This window comes from Fukomys damarensis, unplaced genomic scaffold, assembly GCF_012274545.1.
Source record: "Fukomys damarensis isolate Sample0158 unplaced genomic scaffold, DMR_v1.0_HiC HiC_scaffold_15, whole genome shotgun sequence".
NCBI classification, from domain to species: domain Eukaryota; kingdom Metazoa; phylum Chordata; class Mammalia; order Rodentia; family Bathyergidae; genus Fukomys; species Fukomys damarensis.
The window spans coordinates 60,611,872-60,624,425 of record NW_022900927.1 but is presented as its reverse complement, the minus strand read 5'-3'; the positions used below and the strand labels follow the sequence as shown (position 1 = coordinate 60,624,425).

Here is a 12,554-nt window from a genome sequence, read left to right as displayed (position 1 = left end):
AGTGTGATGAAGATGTCTATATATTTATCTAAGGACTAGAAGGGCAGACCAGAAGCAAACAGTCAAGTGCCTGGACATGAAGGCAGGGACTCCTGCTGCCTTCAGCTGTGTCCACAGGATGAAGAAAAGCCAGCAGGAAGAAACAGGATACAGTGAGAATGCGTGAGAACTGGATTTCATCAATAATTACTGCAGTCTTTGATCTTTCTGAAAGTTACTGATCAGCACCTCTTCCCCACCCCCAACTTATTTTTCCCATTCCCTTCTATTATTTCTGACCAGGCTGCTATTTATCAAGTACGTACAAGAATGAATAAAACATGTTCAGTGTCCTTAAATGCTCTCATACTGCCTGGGGCAAGTAGATATATGTGTTTGTGTGTGTGTGTGTGTGTGTGTGTGTGTGTGTGTGTGTATTGCAATGACTCCCTCCTTGGAAATTATCTTATAAACCATTACACACTAAAGGAGTGATGACTAGTAGGTAGTAGTATGAACTATAATGAATGTGTTCTGGGGATAATGGAAACCAAGTAAGAGATATAGCCTAACACATTGAGCTTGGTGGGATTTCCCATGTCCGCATTTTCCCTATTATAGTTTAGCATGATCCATTAATTCATGTCAGATGAAATCTGGGACCATCCCAACCCTGCAGCAGGGTTTTTAATACAGAAGGGAATCAATCATTTTAGAAGTGGCAGGAGGGCTCCATGCCCCACCCAAAATACTACTGCTTTTTAATTCTTTAGTTAATGTTCTCAATTGAAATGCTTTCTAATGAGATTTTTCTTTTATAAATGGATAAAGTGGAGCAATACATCATTTTATGGCATCATCTGGTTACAGATCTACTGAAAACAACAAAGTCCAATTTGTTCTCAGCCCTGTTTAGTGACTAATCTTGACCCGGCGCCATAGGTCCCCAGCAGTAAGGGATAGGAAACTAAAGAAGAGCTGAATCCTAAGTAACCTCGGCCTTCAATAGGTACAATATTAAACATAAGAATCAAGGTTTCATATTTTAGTACCTGCTATAATAATACCCTAGAGCAGGACTCAGCTTTGACTCCCAGCTAAGTTAATTATCTAGCCTTGTGGCCTTGGGAAAGTCACAAAGCTCTTGGTGTCTTGCAGTTCTCATCTACTAAAAAAGAGAGACAGTGTGGGATTTAGCTCAGTGGTTCCGCCGCCTGCCTCACAAGCGCAAGGTCCTGAGTTTGATCCCCGGTACCAAATAAAGATAAAAACAAAGAGAGAGAGAAAGAGAAAGAGAGAGAGAGATCATTCAGTTCAGCGAATCCAAGGTCTGACCTTTCTCTAGCCTGTCAGCATAGTTGACACCGATTGAGTACTTAGAGCAAATGAAAACCTTTTCTTGACTCTCTTTTGGATTCATTATCTATGTGTTTTTCTTCTGTATTTCCAAGTGATGGTTTTGCTCTTAATGATATTCAAAGCAATTTGATAACTTACCAAATAAACTTTCAGAAAGGGAAAATTCCTCCATGGCCGGTACGTGGGAGTGTTCGATGAGGTTCATTCTTGATCCCATTCAGACTTTTCGATTCAAGGACGCACTTCTGTTAAGATGGCATTCAGATAAAAACCCTGAAAAGGACACAAGTGAGTCGAGTTCATAGAGGCAGTGTAGGTAGGGGCATCCATGCAAAGGGACGGAGAAGGAGGGAGCGAATGAATTTACAGAAGTACAGAATGGCTCTTTAGTAGACATACTGCCACAGTCTTGCATCTCTTCTCAATATTTATCATGTTTGGACTTAAAACTATCCAAGATGTATGGATTCAGAAGAGATGCTCTCTAATTTATGTGGGAAAATACCATACGTTTTCATTTAAATTTCAATACTTGGGAAACATGGACAAGACAGGATGATATCTTGGTTGTGTCTTTATTTCTTTTATACGTAGAAAGAAAAATAGAAACAAATATAAAGGCTTTGATTTAAAATGGGATGAACCCATGATTTATTATCTTAAACGTTTTCAGAAAGTTGAACAGGTCTGTGTAAATACACAGTGATTTAAAGATATTTACTGTTGGGATTTTTTTGACTATGCGTAGGTCAACAGATCAAACATTCAACAAATGTTTTCCCCAAGATCTTTACTTCTGCTTTGCAGGGAAATTTTCAGAGATTGGCATTTTAACTGTCTTGTCTACCTTGGTTGAACATTGGTGTAGGATTAAAAGAGGTGACAGTAGAAAGAAAGATAAAGGTAAATCTCACCAACAGGTCTGAAGTTTCATCCTGGAGGAATTTCCAGAATAAATCCAAGAGAAGCAATATTCACTTTGAGCTGTATCTCTGGGTCTTCCTGTTTTCTTTTCTTTTTCCACGGCGTCTTCTACCTCCTAAAGAAGTAATTTGAAAGGCTGAATAATAAAAAGGGATGCTATCAGAACTTCTTTTCCCAAGCTGTTTTCTGTACATGATTTGTAAATCTTTTTATTCTGTCTTCACCCAGATAGTACTTTGTTTGTAAATAAATATTTACATTTGCTACCCAAGAAGAAAATATCCAGGTTTTGTTGGACAAATACTTATTTCATTCAAGTTTACCCAGCATTTGTTTTCTTCACTCACCAATGTGCCAGCTCAACTATAATGAGTTGCATACATGTTTGGCTGCTAGTAAAATAGCTTCCAGTTGTCTAACCAGAAGCCAGTCTGCTTCATTTATTTACTTTTAACAAATGTTTCTCGACCAACTGTTCTATAGTCAACCCTGTGTTAGATCTTTGCAGAAAAAAAAAAGGTGAAGATAAAAAAATCCATGACCCATAATGTCAAGTTTGGTGAGAAATGCAGGTATTCAAAAATAATCACAGTCACTAAAAGGGGAAGTGGAAAGGGTGGGGAAAGGAAATAAGGGAAAAGAAAAAGTGAAAAAATGGAGAAAAAAAAAAGTCCTTGTAAATAGGGAAGGGTGAAGGGGTGAAGGGAGGGCACGGACAAGGGGAAAAAAATGAGAAGCAAGACCTGTCATGTAAAGGTACAAGATCCCAATGATAAACGTAGCTGTGTCGTTTGCTTTAAATGTACCAATAAACTTGATGGAAAAAAATAATCACACTCAGATGACATAGTCATGAAAGGGCAAAGGGCAGGATGCTTGTTATGGTTTGGACCTAAAAATATTTCCCAAAGCTATGTGCCTGGGGCTTAATTGATCAACTGGGATTTTTGCAGGTGGTTGGATCATAAGGCTCTAACTTCATCAGGGGGTGCTTCATTGACGGATTCATAATTTGATGCCCACATCGGGAAGTAGTGAAATCTTCGGAGTGGGACCTAGTTAAAAGGTGGGTCACGAGGGTGCGACCCTAGGCACTGTGTCTTGACCCCAGCCTGTTCTTTTCTGTCTCTTCTCCTCTCTGATCCCTGGTTGCCATGCGGTGAGCAGCCCACCTCTGTCACACCCTTTCACCGTGCTATTCTGCACTGTCACAGGCCTAAAAGCAATGGAGCCAGCCAACCTCAAGCTGAAACTGAGCTAAAATGAATCTGCGCTCCCTTTGAGTAGCTGTTGTCAGACATTTTGTCCCTGTGACAGAAGGCTGACTAGCACAGTGCCCTGAGAGGGAGATCTGGTGTAGAGACAGGACGTCAATGGGTAGGGAAGGAGCTAAAGGAAGACATAGTTTCGAGGGCGATTTTTGAAAGTGAGCAACCTTAGAACATATCCCAAGACACTAGAGAAGGAGGCAAGGAAGGGAGAATCCGAGTGTCCTGAGAAGGGACACAATCTGACTACCTGGGCTGTGCAGACTTATCTGCGTCCATCTGGTGAGCAACAGCTGTGTGACTGACCGTAGATCTCCCTTTGCGCTTTCTTTCTCTCACATCTATGATGTTTAGAGAGGCAAATTTCAGCTAGGGTTCCCAGGTGGCCTTGAACTCCTGGCTTGAAGCGATCCTCTCAGCCTCCAAAGTGGCTGGGATGCAGGTTACGCCAGTGCACCCAGCATGTGTCATTTTTTATTTATCTGTTTGTTTTGGTACTGGGGAATCGAACTCGGGTCCTTGCGTTTGCCAGGCAGTCGGTGGCACCACTGAGCTAAATCCCCGGCCGTCATTTTAACCTGAAGCAATATTCAGGCAGCTCCCTTCTCTTCTGCAGTCTATTACGATGCTCTGATACTTTCTAGGAATACTCCTCTCCATTTTGGATTCCTGTAATAGGTTTTCCGATATACGTTCATGTACACTAGGTACCCTGAATTCAAGTTCCTGGCACACACTAGGTATGTGCTGTGTTCTTGCTTAGTTCTGTCAAATTCCATGACATGTGGCATGGTCTCCCTAGAAGAATGACTCAGGGATTTCATTCTCCTACTGGCACAAGTATCAGGACATAATTGGTCACTTGCTCACTCACCTTAAAGGTCCAAGCCTCCTAATTCCGCACCACTTTTCAGGTTATTATCGATAGCTGGGGAATCATCACGCTGGTGCTCTGGAAGAGCTAACAGCTGACCTCTCTAGATCCACACAGTCAGCAGAGCCCAGTCAAACCGGGTTTGTTGGATTCACAGTTCCCGAAGGAGCTTTTAAAAGAAGAAACTCTTTCATTTTTGGCAAGGCAAGTGCCTGGTGTTTGGGACTGTTTTTTGTGTGCAGTAACAAATTCCTGAGGACGGGTAATTTCTCATGATTCTGGGGGCAGGAACACGGACTGGGAGCCGGGAAGGGCGCCCCCCACCGCCCGGCTGCATCACAACACGGCGGAGAAATGAAATAGGGACAGGTACGCACAGAAGAGGTCAAGGGCCGGACCGGCCTCACTCGGTCACAACTCGCTTCTCGCGCGAACGAATCCACCTTGGCTGACAAGCATGAATCCCTTCTGAACGTGGTGTCCCACGTGATCTGGTCCCCTTCCACTTCATCCCGCTTCCGCACGGTTCCGCCGTCTCATCACTGACACCCTGGGAGCAAAGCCTCCAGCACACGAGCCTTTGGAGGACACACTCAAGGACACGCAAATGCAGCACGTGGTATGCAATTCAGTCTTTAGTTTATTTTTATGTATGTATGTATGTACGGTACCGGGGATGGAACTCGGGACCTTGCGCTTGGGAAGCAGGCAGCCGAACCACTGAGTTAAATCCCCGGCCCTACAATCCAAACCACCCAGCAAAGTCAGTCGGCCCTGCTCAGTCACCCATGCCCGTATCAAAATACAATTACAATGGCCAATTTCTTGTGTATTCTTCCAACACTATGCTTACCCTTTAGGACAAAAGGGCCTTTAAACACTATCTAGGAAACAAGAGTCTGGCAAATTATTATTACCTGTGGGCCCAGACTGGCCTGCTGCCTGTTACTGCCCAGCCTGCGAGCTTAGAATGGTTTTACATTTTCAAGTGATTGCGAAAAATCAAAAGAATATTTCCTGCCATCTGAAATTTAAAATTCAGCATCCAGGAGGAAAGTTTTACTGGCACACGGCCACTTTTTATGGAATGCTTATGGCTGCCTTCTCCCTACAGTTGGCAGAGTTCAGTTGCAGGTGCCACAGAAGCAAAAGTATTCAGTCTTTAGCCTTTCGCAGAAAAAGCCTGTTAATTCCTGCCTTATTCAAGGATTCAAAAGAATCAAAGTAATATGATAGGTAGGCAATCAATACGTGTAAGGACTACTCTGAGCACATGAATCTACTTAAATGATGTGCATTTTACAACAGTGCGGTCTTCTTTAATTCTGACACCACTTCTTGTTGGAACTAAGAACTTTAGGAGCTGTCACGTATTTCCATACGTGGTACCACCTCGCTCGGAACAAAAACATTCGACAACATGTTGCTTCTGTTCTCAAGCTGCACACACAACTTGAGAAACACAACCGTGGGCATCTACTCCACACAGCCGCAAATGCAGCCATCTTCCTCAAAACCATAAAACAAATTACCTTTGCGAATTAAGGTACCACTGTAGATTATTCCTTTAACTAAGGTTATCTCTGTGTTCTTTCTCCAGTACTCTTTGCCTTCTTGCTGCAGGTAAGACTGTGAAGGGAAACTAATTTGTAGGATACCCCAGACCTTAACCCTGGAGTCTTTTTCCCCCTGTAAATCATCTATTCCATAAAAAGAGGAGTTTCATAGTTTAATAAGAAGTAATCCCTACACAGCACTAATAGCCTTTAACTGCCTTCGCTCACTTTGCTCCTTAAGACAAGTTTAAAAAAACAACACATTTCGGGGGCTGACTTCTAAAGTTTTTCACCAGAAACTAAAACCGTTGCAATGGGTGTAGTTTCTGACATATTCTAAAAAGTGACATTTTTTTACATGTTGCTGTATCAAGTAGCAGCAATTAAATCTGAATACTACAGCAATTTAATATTCTTCCTCATCCCTTTAAGAAATACATGGAGATGTTTAAAACAGCTGGAAACTTTTAAAATCACTCCTGTTCTTCCCGTATTCACATCTCACTCCGCAGGAGTTTATCCTAAGGTGGCGTAGTTCAGTGCTTGAAGGTCCATTACTGATTATCCTGCCATCATTTTCTATCACTGAAATGGTTATTTAAATTTGAATTTGTAAAAAAACAGATCTAATGACCTTAAGATTTAAATACTTAGCTTTTTTCTGGATTGAGTGGATCGCTAGTGGTTGTCAGGAGTGTGCGCTTGGTCAGAACTACACCTTGCCCGTTCGTTAGACCAGCGCAGGTGGAGAACACAGTCTTGCAGAAGAGGAAACGCCGGTCTCAAAGGAAGACACCACGCCAGGCCACGGCCAGCAGCAGCAGTCGGCACAGCGCAGGCACTAGAGGAGGCGAACCTCCTGAGACCAACCGGTAAAGCTCTGCTTAAAAAATAAACTGAGCGGCTTCAGACCCAGTGCCTAAGAAGCCCCTGGAGGTAGCAAAGCAAGCCCAAATAACAGGAAGCCACCATTTCTGTTCAGGAGAATCCGAGCCTGGGCGCGTGCGTGCGTGTGAGCGTGGTGCGTGCGTGTGTGCGTGGTGCGTGCTTGTGAGCGTGGTGCGTGCGTGCATGCGTGCGAGCTGAAAAGACTAAGTACAGAATCAGAGCAGAGGAAGAGTATCCAAGTTCACACACAAGCCCTTTCTGTCTCCTTCAATTGCTCATCCCCGCCGCTGCCCTGGGGGTGGGGCCAAGGCGAATGCAGGTTGAATTCACCACTTAATCGTGCTCAATTAGTAGTTTAGTTGACTAGTTCCGACTTTAACAATTCTTCGATGCACTACTTTTCTGAAAAGTTAAAATCTCTTTCTTAAATGAAGAAAGAATCATTGCAAAAACAAAAACAAAAACAAAACAAAAACTCAGCAATGCAGAATAGCATTTTTTTTCCAGCTTCCACACCCATCAGCAGTGACTGCACCCTTTGTCACCACATCTGCGTGGGGACCACCCACTCTCACTGTGGACAGTGTTCTCTGAGTGGCTAGATGGACAACCCTATCTTACTGTACTAGATTGTATCTCCGATTCCCCGCTACTCAGGAGGCTGAGGCAGGAGGATTACAAGTTCAAACTCAGTGTAGGAAACTTAATAAGACCCTATCTCAAATAAAAAATAAAAAGGATGGGGTGTGGCTCTAGGACACTTGGTTAGCATGGGCCCAGTTCCTAGTACTACATACACACACACACACACACACACACACACACACACACACATCTCTTTGATTAGTAGTGAGATTGAAAAAAATTTTACATATATATTGATAATGTGATAATTTCTTTTCATTTTCTGACTATGTCCTTTGCCATTTCTCTGTTGAAATATCCCATCCTTTTTATTGACATGAAAGAGTTCTTTGTTTACTTTGTTATTTACTGTAATAACATTCTGGTATATTTACTACATGCCTTTCTAGTTACCTGTTCCTGAAAAGTTTTGTGTTCTATGTAGTCAAATATATTAATTTTTTAAACTTGCTTTTCTTGCTCTTTACTTTTAGTTTATGGTACTAGGTGAATTTTCTCAGAATTGCTTGTTGGATACTTCTCCCTCCTGTTGACTTACAATGCTTTTATTAAGCTGTGGTTTTCCACTGATCGTGTAGTTACATCTTGTATCAATACCATCCTTCCCTATTCTTTTCCAACATTTCCTCAGACATTCTCATGAACTTGTACTTTAAGATGTTATTACCTTTTGTATCACGTTCCTTTTTAATAAAAGGGCATATTTATGTTTACAGACAAGTTTCAACGACAAAATGACAACATGTATGCTTCTACTTATTAATCTTTTTCAAAATGCCAACAGCCCTCGTGCTGTATGAAGGTCTTGAAGGACTAGAAAAATCAATACAGTTTACTCACAGATCACCAAGATGCCACCGAACGAACATAGACAAAAACAAAAACCGCTAAAGTTCTCTTGTGGTTCGATAGTTTGATTTAATTTGATTTGCCTGAAATAACAAAAGCATTGCAAGCATCTTTCCCCATGTAGCCAATGTCCTGCATTAAACAATACACTAAATTTTGAACCAAGGTTATTAGCAAGTTTTCAAAATTTTTAAAAATTAAGCAGTTGTTTCAAAACCATTAAGTAGAAAATATATTCAAGAAACTAATCAGGACTGATGCCATAACTTCATATTTTTTGTGGTTTTGTTTATTTTTTTCTTTTTTTAAACAAAGCATTCATGTTATCTATTTGGCTATCACTATTAGCAATTTATCTACAATATTTAACAAGGTAAATCATAGGCAAAAATTTAGTGCAGTTTCAATAGAAACACCCTTTTTTTTACCTGAATATATGGCAGTATTTCACTAATTTTTCTGTGCGTGAGTTATAAGGAAGCTTCCCATCTATGAACAGGAATTTAAAAAAAAACTATCTACAAACCTTTGTAAACAGATCTTTATCACTTATAAGCATAAAAATCCAAATTATTAACAGCCAGCAGCAGAAATTACATTATCAGTTCAGTGATCCAGGGCTCTTTGTCTTACCCAGCTTTACTCCTCCTCTCTCCCGTCAAGGCCTGGGATAAACTAAAGCTCTGTTAATATACTGTTCAGGACCTGTCTCAGGTACTGGTGATGCATGGGTTACTTACACTGAGTTACTGTTTGTCAGTTCATTTCCCTCACCACCCCCAAAAGCCCCCTCAGTCTGGCAGAAAGCTTTGCTTTTAAAAAAATTATATTGATGCAAGTGTGTCTCCTGTTGAAGTCCAAGGACAAGAACACTACCTGTCCATCCTCATGTTCTTCTTAAGAAAAGTTTCTTTGGGCATTTGCCAAACCCAGCTACTTAGGGAGGAAGAGCTGCACCTTTATAATGTCCACGGTATAAAGGTGCACACTAGCCATCGAGTTGCCCAAATGTGTCCTTATAAATTGTCAGTTTTGTAGATTTGTCCATGTATAAAGTGTGATTGAAAAATACAGGGACTGTTTACGTTTTTTTAAATTGTTATCGTGAAGAGATACATTGCCGCTTCCCCCTCATTTCAAACAGTTGTCCCACGGCTCTTTCCACTTTCTCAAGCAGTTCTACAAGTCCCCTTTCGTGCGTGTCTGTAGTTGTGCTGTGGGGGATACTTCGGGGCCCTGTCGTAGGCATGTTGACTTTAGGAAGAACCAGAAGAGACAAGGTGCGTGAGGTGGATGAAGACTTACCATCGTGTTTTTATTGGACAGAAATTGCCATAAATGTTTTGAATAGATTTAGGACATCAAGGCAGCCACAAAAAGACGTTCACAAAAAAAGCACTTCTGGGACTGCTTCAGAAAGTGGACGGAAGTGTGCTGTAAGTGAGGGTAGGATTTTAATTGTGATTAATAGTAGTGAGTTTTTTAAGGTAAGAAATGTCTTATTTTTAATTTCAACATTCAAAATTTTTTTATCATTCTTGTAAGTGGATGCTTCCCTGTCATTTCTTTTCCTCCTCTTTGCATGGTAATTAATGATTTAATTTCATGCATTTTATCTTTATTATATTGCCAGATTGTAAGCTCCTAGAAGACAGGAATCAGGGTACATTTCTGACAGCTAGCAGTGCTATAGTGTAGAAATAACCACTGAGTTCTAGTAGAAACGGCCTGAAGGAGACACAAGGTGACTGGGAGGAGAGTCCTGTCCTGACCCCTTGCAGCTGCTTGCGTGACCTGGACCTCCTCACACAGTACCCCCTCCCCACACAGCCACCCAGAGCCTCAGCTGAGTGAGGGCTCTAAATCTAAAGACAGCCCCTGTAGTCAAAATAGCCAAACTTCAGAACTGTTACACAGATTTAATGCAATACCAGTTAAAATACCAGCAGCCTACCTTTCAGAACTAGAGACAGCAATTCTAAAACTCATATGCAACCAGAAGAGATCTAGAATAGCAAAAGCAGATGTAGGCAAGGGCAAGGAAGGGGGCATACAAAGCTACAGTGATTGAAAACAGTATGGGGTTGGCAAAAACAAAAAACAAGAAGAGAAAAAACACCCCCCTGAATTTTGGATCAAGTAGACAGATGTAGAAACAACTCCAGGCTCACTTAGCTACTTTATCTTTGACAAAGGAACCAAATACTTTCACTGGAGGAAAGAGAGCCTCTTTTTTATATGGTGCTAGGAGGGCTGGGGATTTAGCTCACTGGTGCCACAGCCTGACTCGTAAGCACAAGGTCCTGAGTTCAATCCCCGGTACTAAAAAAACATATATATAAATATAGATAATAAAGAAATAAAATGTGCTAGAAATGCCTATCCACTGCCAAAGGTTGAGCCTAGATTCATTTCTCTCACCATGCACTAAACTAAAATCAAAATGGATCAAAGATCTAAATATTAAAACAGAAGCACTTAATCTTCTGGATGCTACAATAGGTAAAAATCCTGAAGACATAGGTGTAGGCAAAGGCTTAGCTGAACAGAACCCTGGTTGCACAAGAAATAACACCCAAAATCAACAAATGGGATCGCATCAAATTACAAACCTCCTGCATATCGGAGGAAACAACAGGGTAAAGAGACAACTTACAGAATGATGAAAAATTTTGCCAGGTATTCTTTGGACAAAGGACTCATATCCAGAATATATAAAGAACTCAAAAAATAGATGCCCCAAAATTAAAAATCAAAAAGCTGGGAATAGTGAATAAACACTTCTCAAATGAAGAAGCACAAATAACCAATAAGTACATGAAAAAATATCAGTCATCTCTGACCATTCGAGAAATGCAAAGTAAAACAACACTGAGATTCCATCTCATTCCAGGAAGGATGGCTGTCATCAAGAGATCAGCCAATAACAAATGTGGGGATGGAAGTGGGGAGCCCTTCTTCCTTGTCGGTGGGAATGTAAATTGGTACAACCACTATGGAAATCAGTTTGGAGATTCCTCAAAAGACTGAAAATTGGAATTCCATTTGACCCACCTATTCCTCTTCTGGGTGTCTTCCTGAAAGAGTTAAAGACATCATCCCAGTGATGTAAGTATACTCATGTGGATAGCAGCATAATTCATAATAGCTAAATCTTAGAAGCAGCCTATGTGTCCATCAACCAATGAAAGACAAAGAAAATGTGGTGTTTATACACAATGGAGTACTACTCTGCCTTAAAGAAGGGTAAACTTGAGTCATTTGTAGGAAAAGAGAAGTACATGAAGACCACAATGTTAAGTGAAGGGCCAGGGATGGTTGTTCGTACCTGTAATCCCAACACTCAAGAGGCTGAGACAGGTGGATCGTCATGAGTTTGAGGCCAGTGTGGGCTGCATGGTCGGTATAAGTCCAGCCTAAACTACACAGTGAAACCCTGCCTCAAAAAACCATAATGTTAAGTGAAGTAAATCAGACACCCAAGCTTAGATATTGCAGGTTTCTCTTATGTGAGAAACTCAAGATACAAATAAAATGCAAAATGAAAGACAGACAAGAGGGAAAAAGGGAAAGAAAAAAGTTATTATAATCTAGCATGGCCAATGTATCTAATTTCTCTAATGTATCTAATCAATTGCACCTTGATTAAGTATAATTACTTATGTGTTTTATATGCTTTTGGCCTGTTAGTATGGCTGTTAATCTATATGTATGATAATTAACTTTAGGAGGACTTATAAGATAAATAAATAAATCCAATACTGGAAAAAAAAAGAGGGAATATAGGGACGGGGGAAAAAGAACTGAGCTGTGTAACGTATGTACCAATTTCCCACAATGAATACAATCATTATGTTCTGCAAGCACGGACTAATAACTTTTAAAAATCAAATCAAATTATAGGGCTGCTGAAAAGATTAAAAGGTAAAGCTTTCAAAGGTTTTCACACATATGATAAGGTAAATACAAAAATTTCTATTCAGTTGTTTCTAAAGGTAAAAAGTAGGGAACAGCATACTTGCCTGCCAACAACAGCATGGATACAATAAGGATTCACACTTGAATGCTATACAGCAATTAAAATGACTATAAACTGGGCCTAGGATTTAGCTCAGTGGTGTCGCCACCTGCCTTACAAGCGCAAGGACCCGAGTTCAATCCCTGGTACCAAAAACAAAACAAAACAAAACAAACTGTAAGCTAAATTAAAAT

General features: G+C 40.8%; 1 protein-coding gene across 8 annotated transcripts in view; it reads right to left on the bottom strand.

Moving 5' to 3' along the window:
• Nr1h4 (nuclear receptor subfamily 1 group H member 4) overlaps positions 1 to 12,554 on the bottom strand; it is a 73,968-nt gene that overhangs the window by 52,530 nt on the left and 8,884 nt on the right. For 3 of the 8 annotated variants that reach the window (XM_010631378.3, XM_033763859.1, XM_033763860.1), the window contains exons 2-3: positions 2,253 to 2,377; positions 1,477 to 1,611 (exon numbers count right to left, since the gene is read on the bottom strand). In XM_010631378.3, coding sequence (XP_010629680.1) covers positions 1,477 to 1,555 — 79 coding nt within the window. In that variant the 5' untranslated portion in view covers positions 1,556 to 1,611; positions 2,253 to 2,377. Of the gene's footprint in view, positions 1 to 1,476; positions 1,612 to 2,252; positions 2,399 to 4,404; positions 4,574 to 4,781; positions 5,110 to 12,554 lie in introns of those variants that run through there. The other 5 variants (XM_010631375.3, XM_010631376.2, XM_010631377.3 and 2 more) reach the window with 4 other exon arrangements.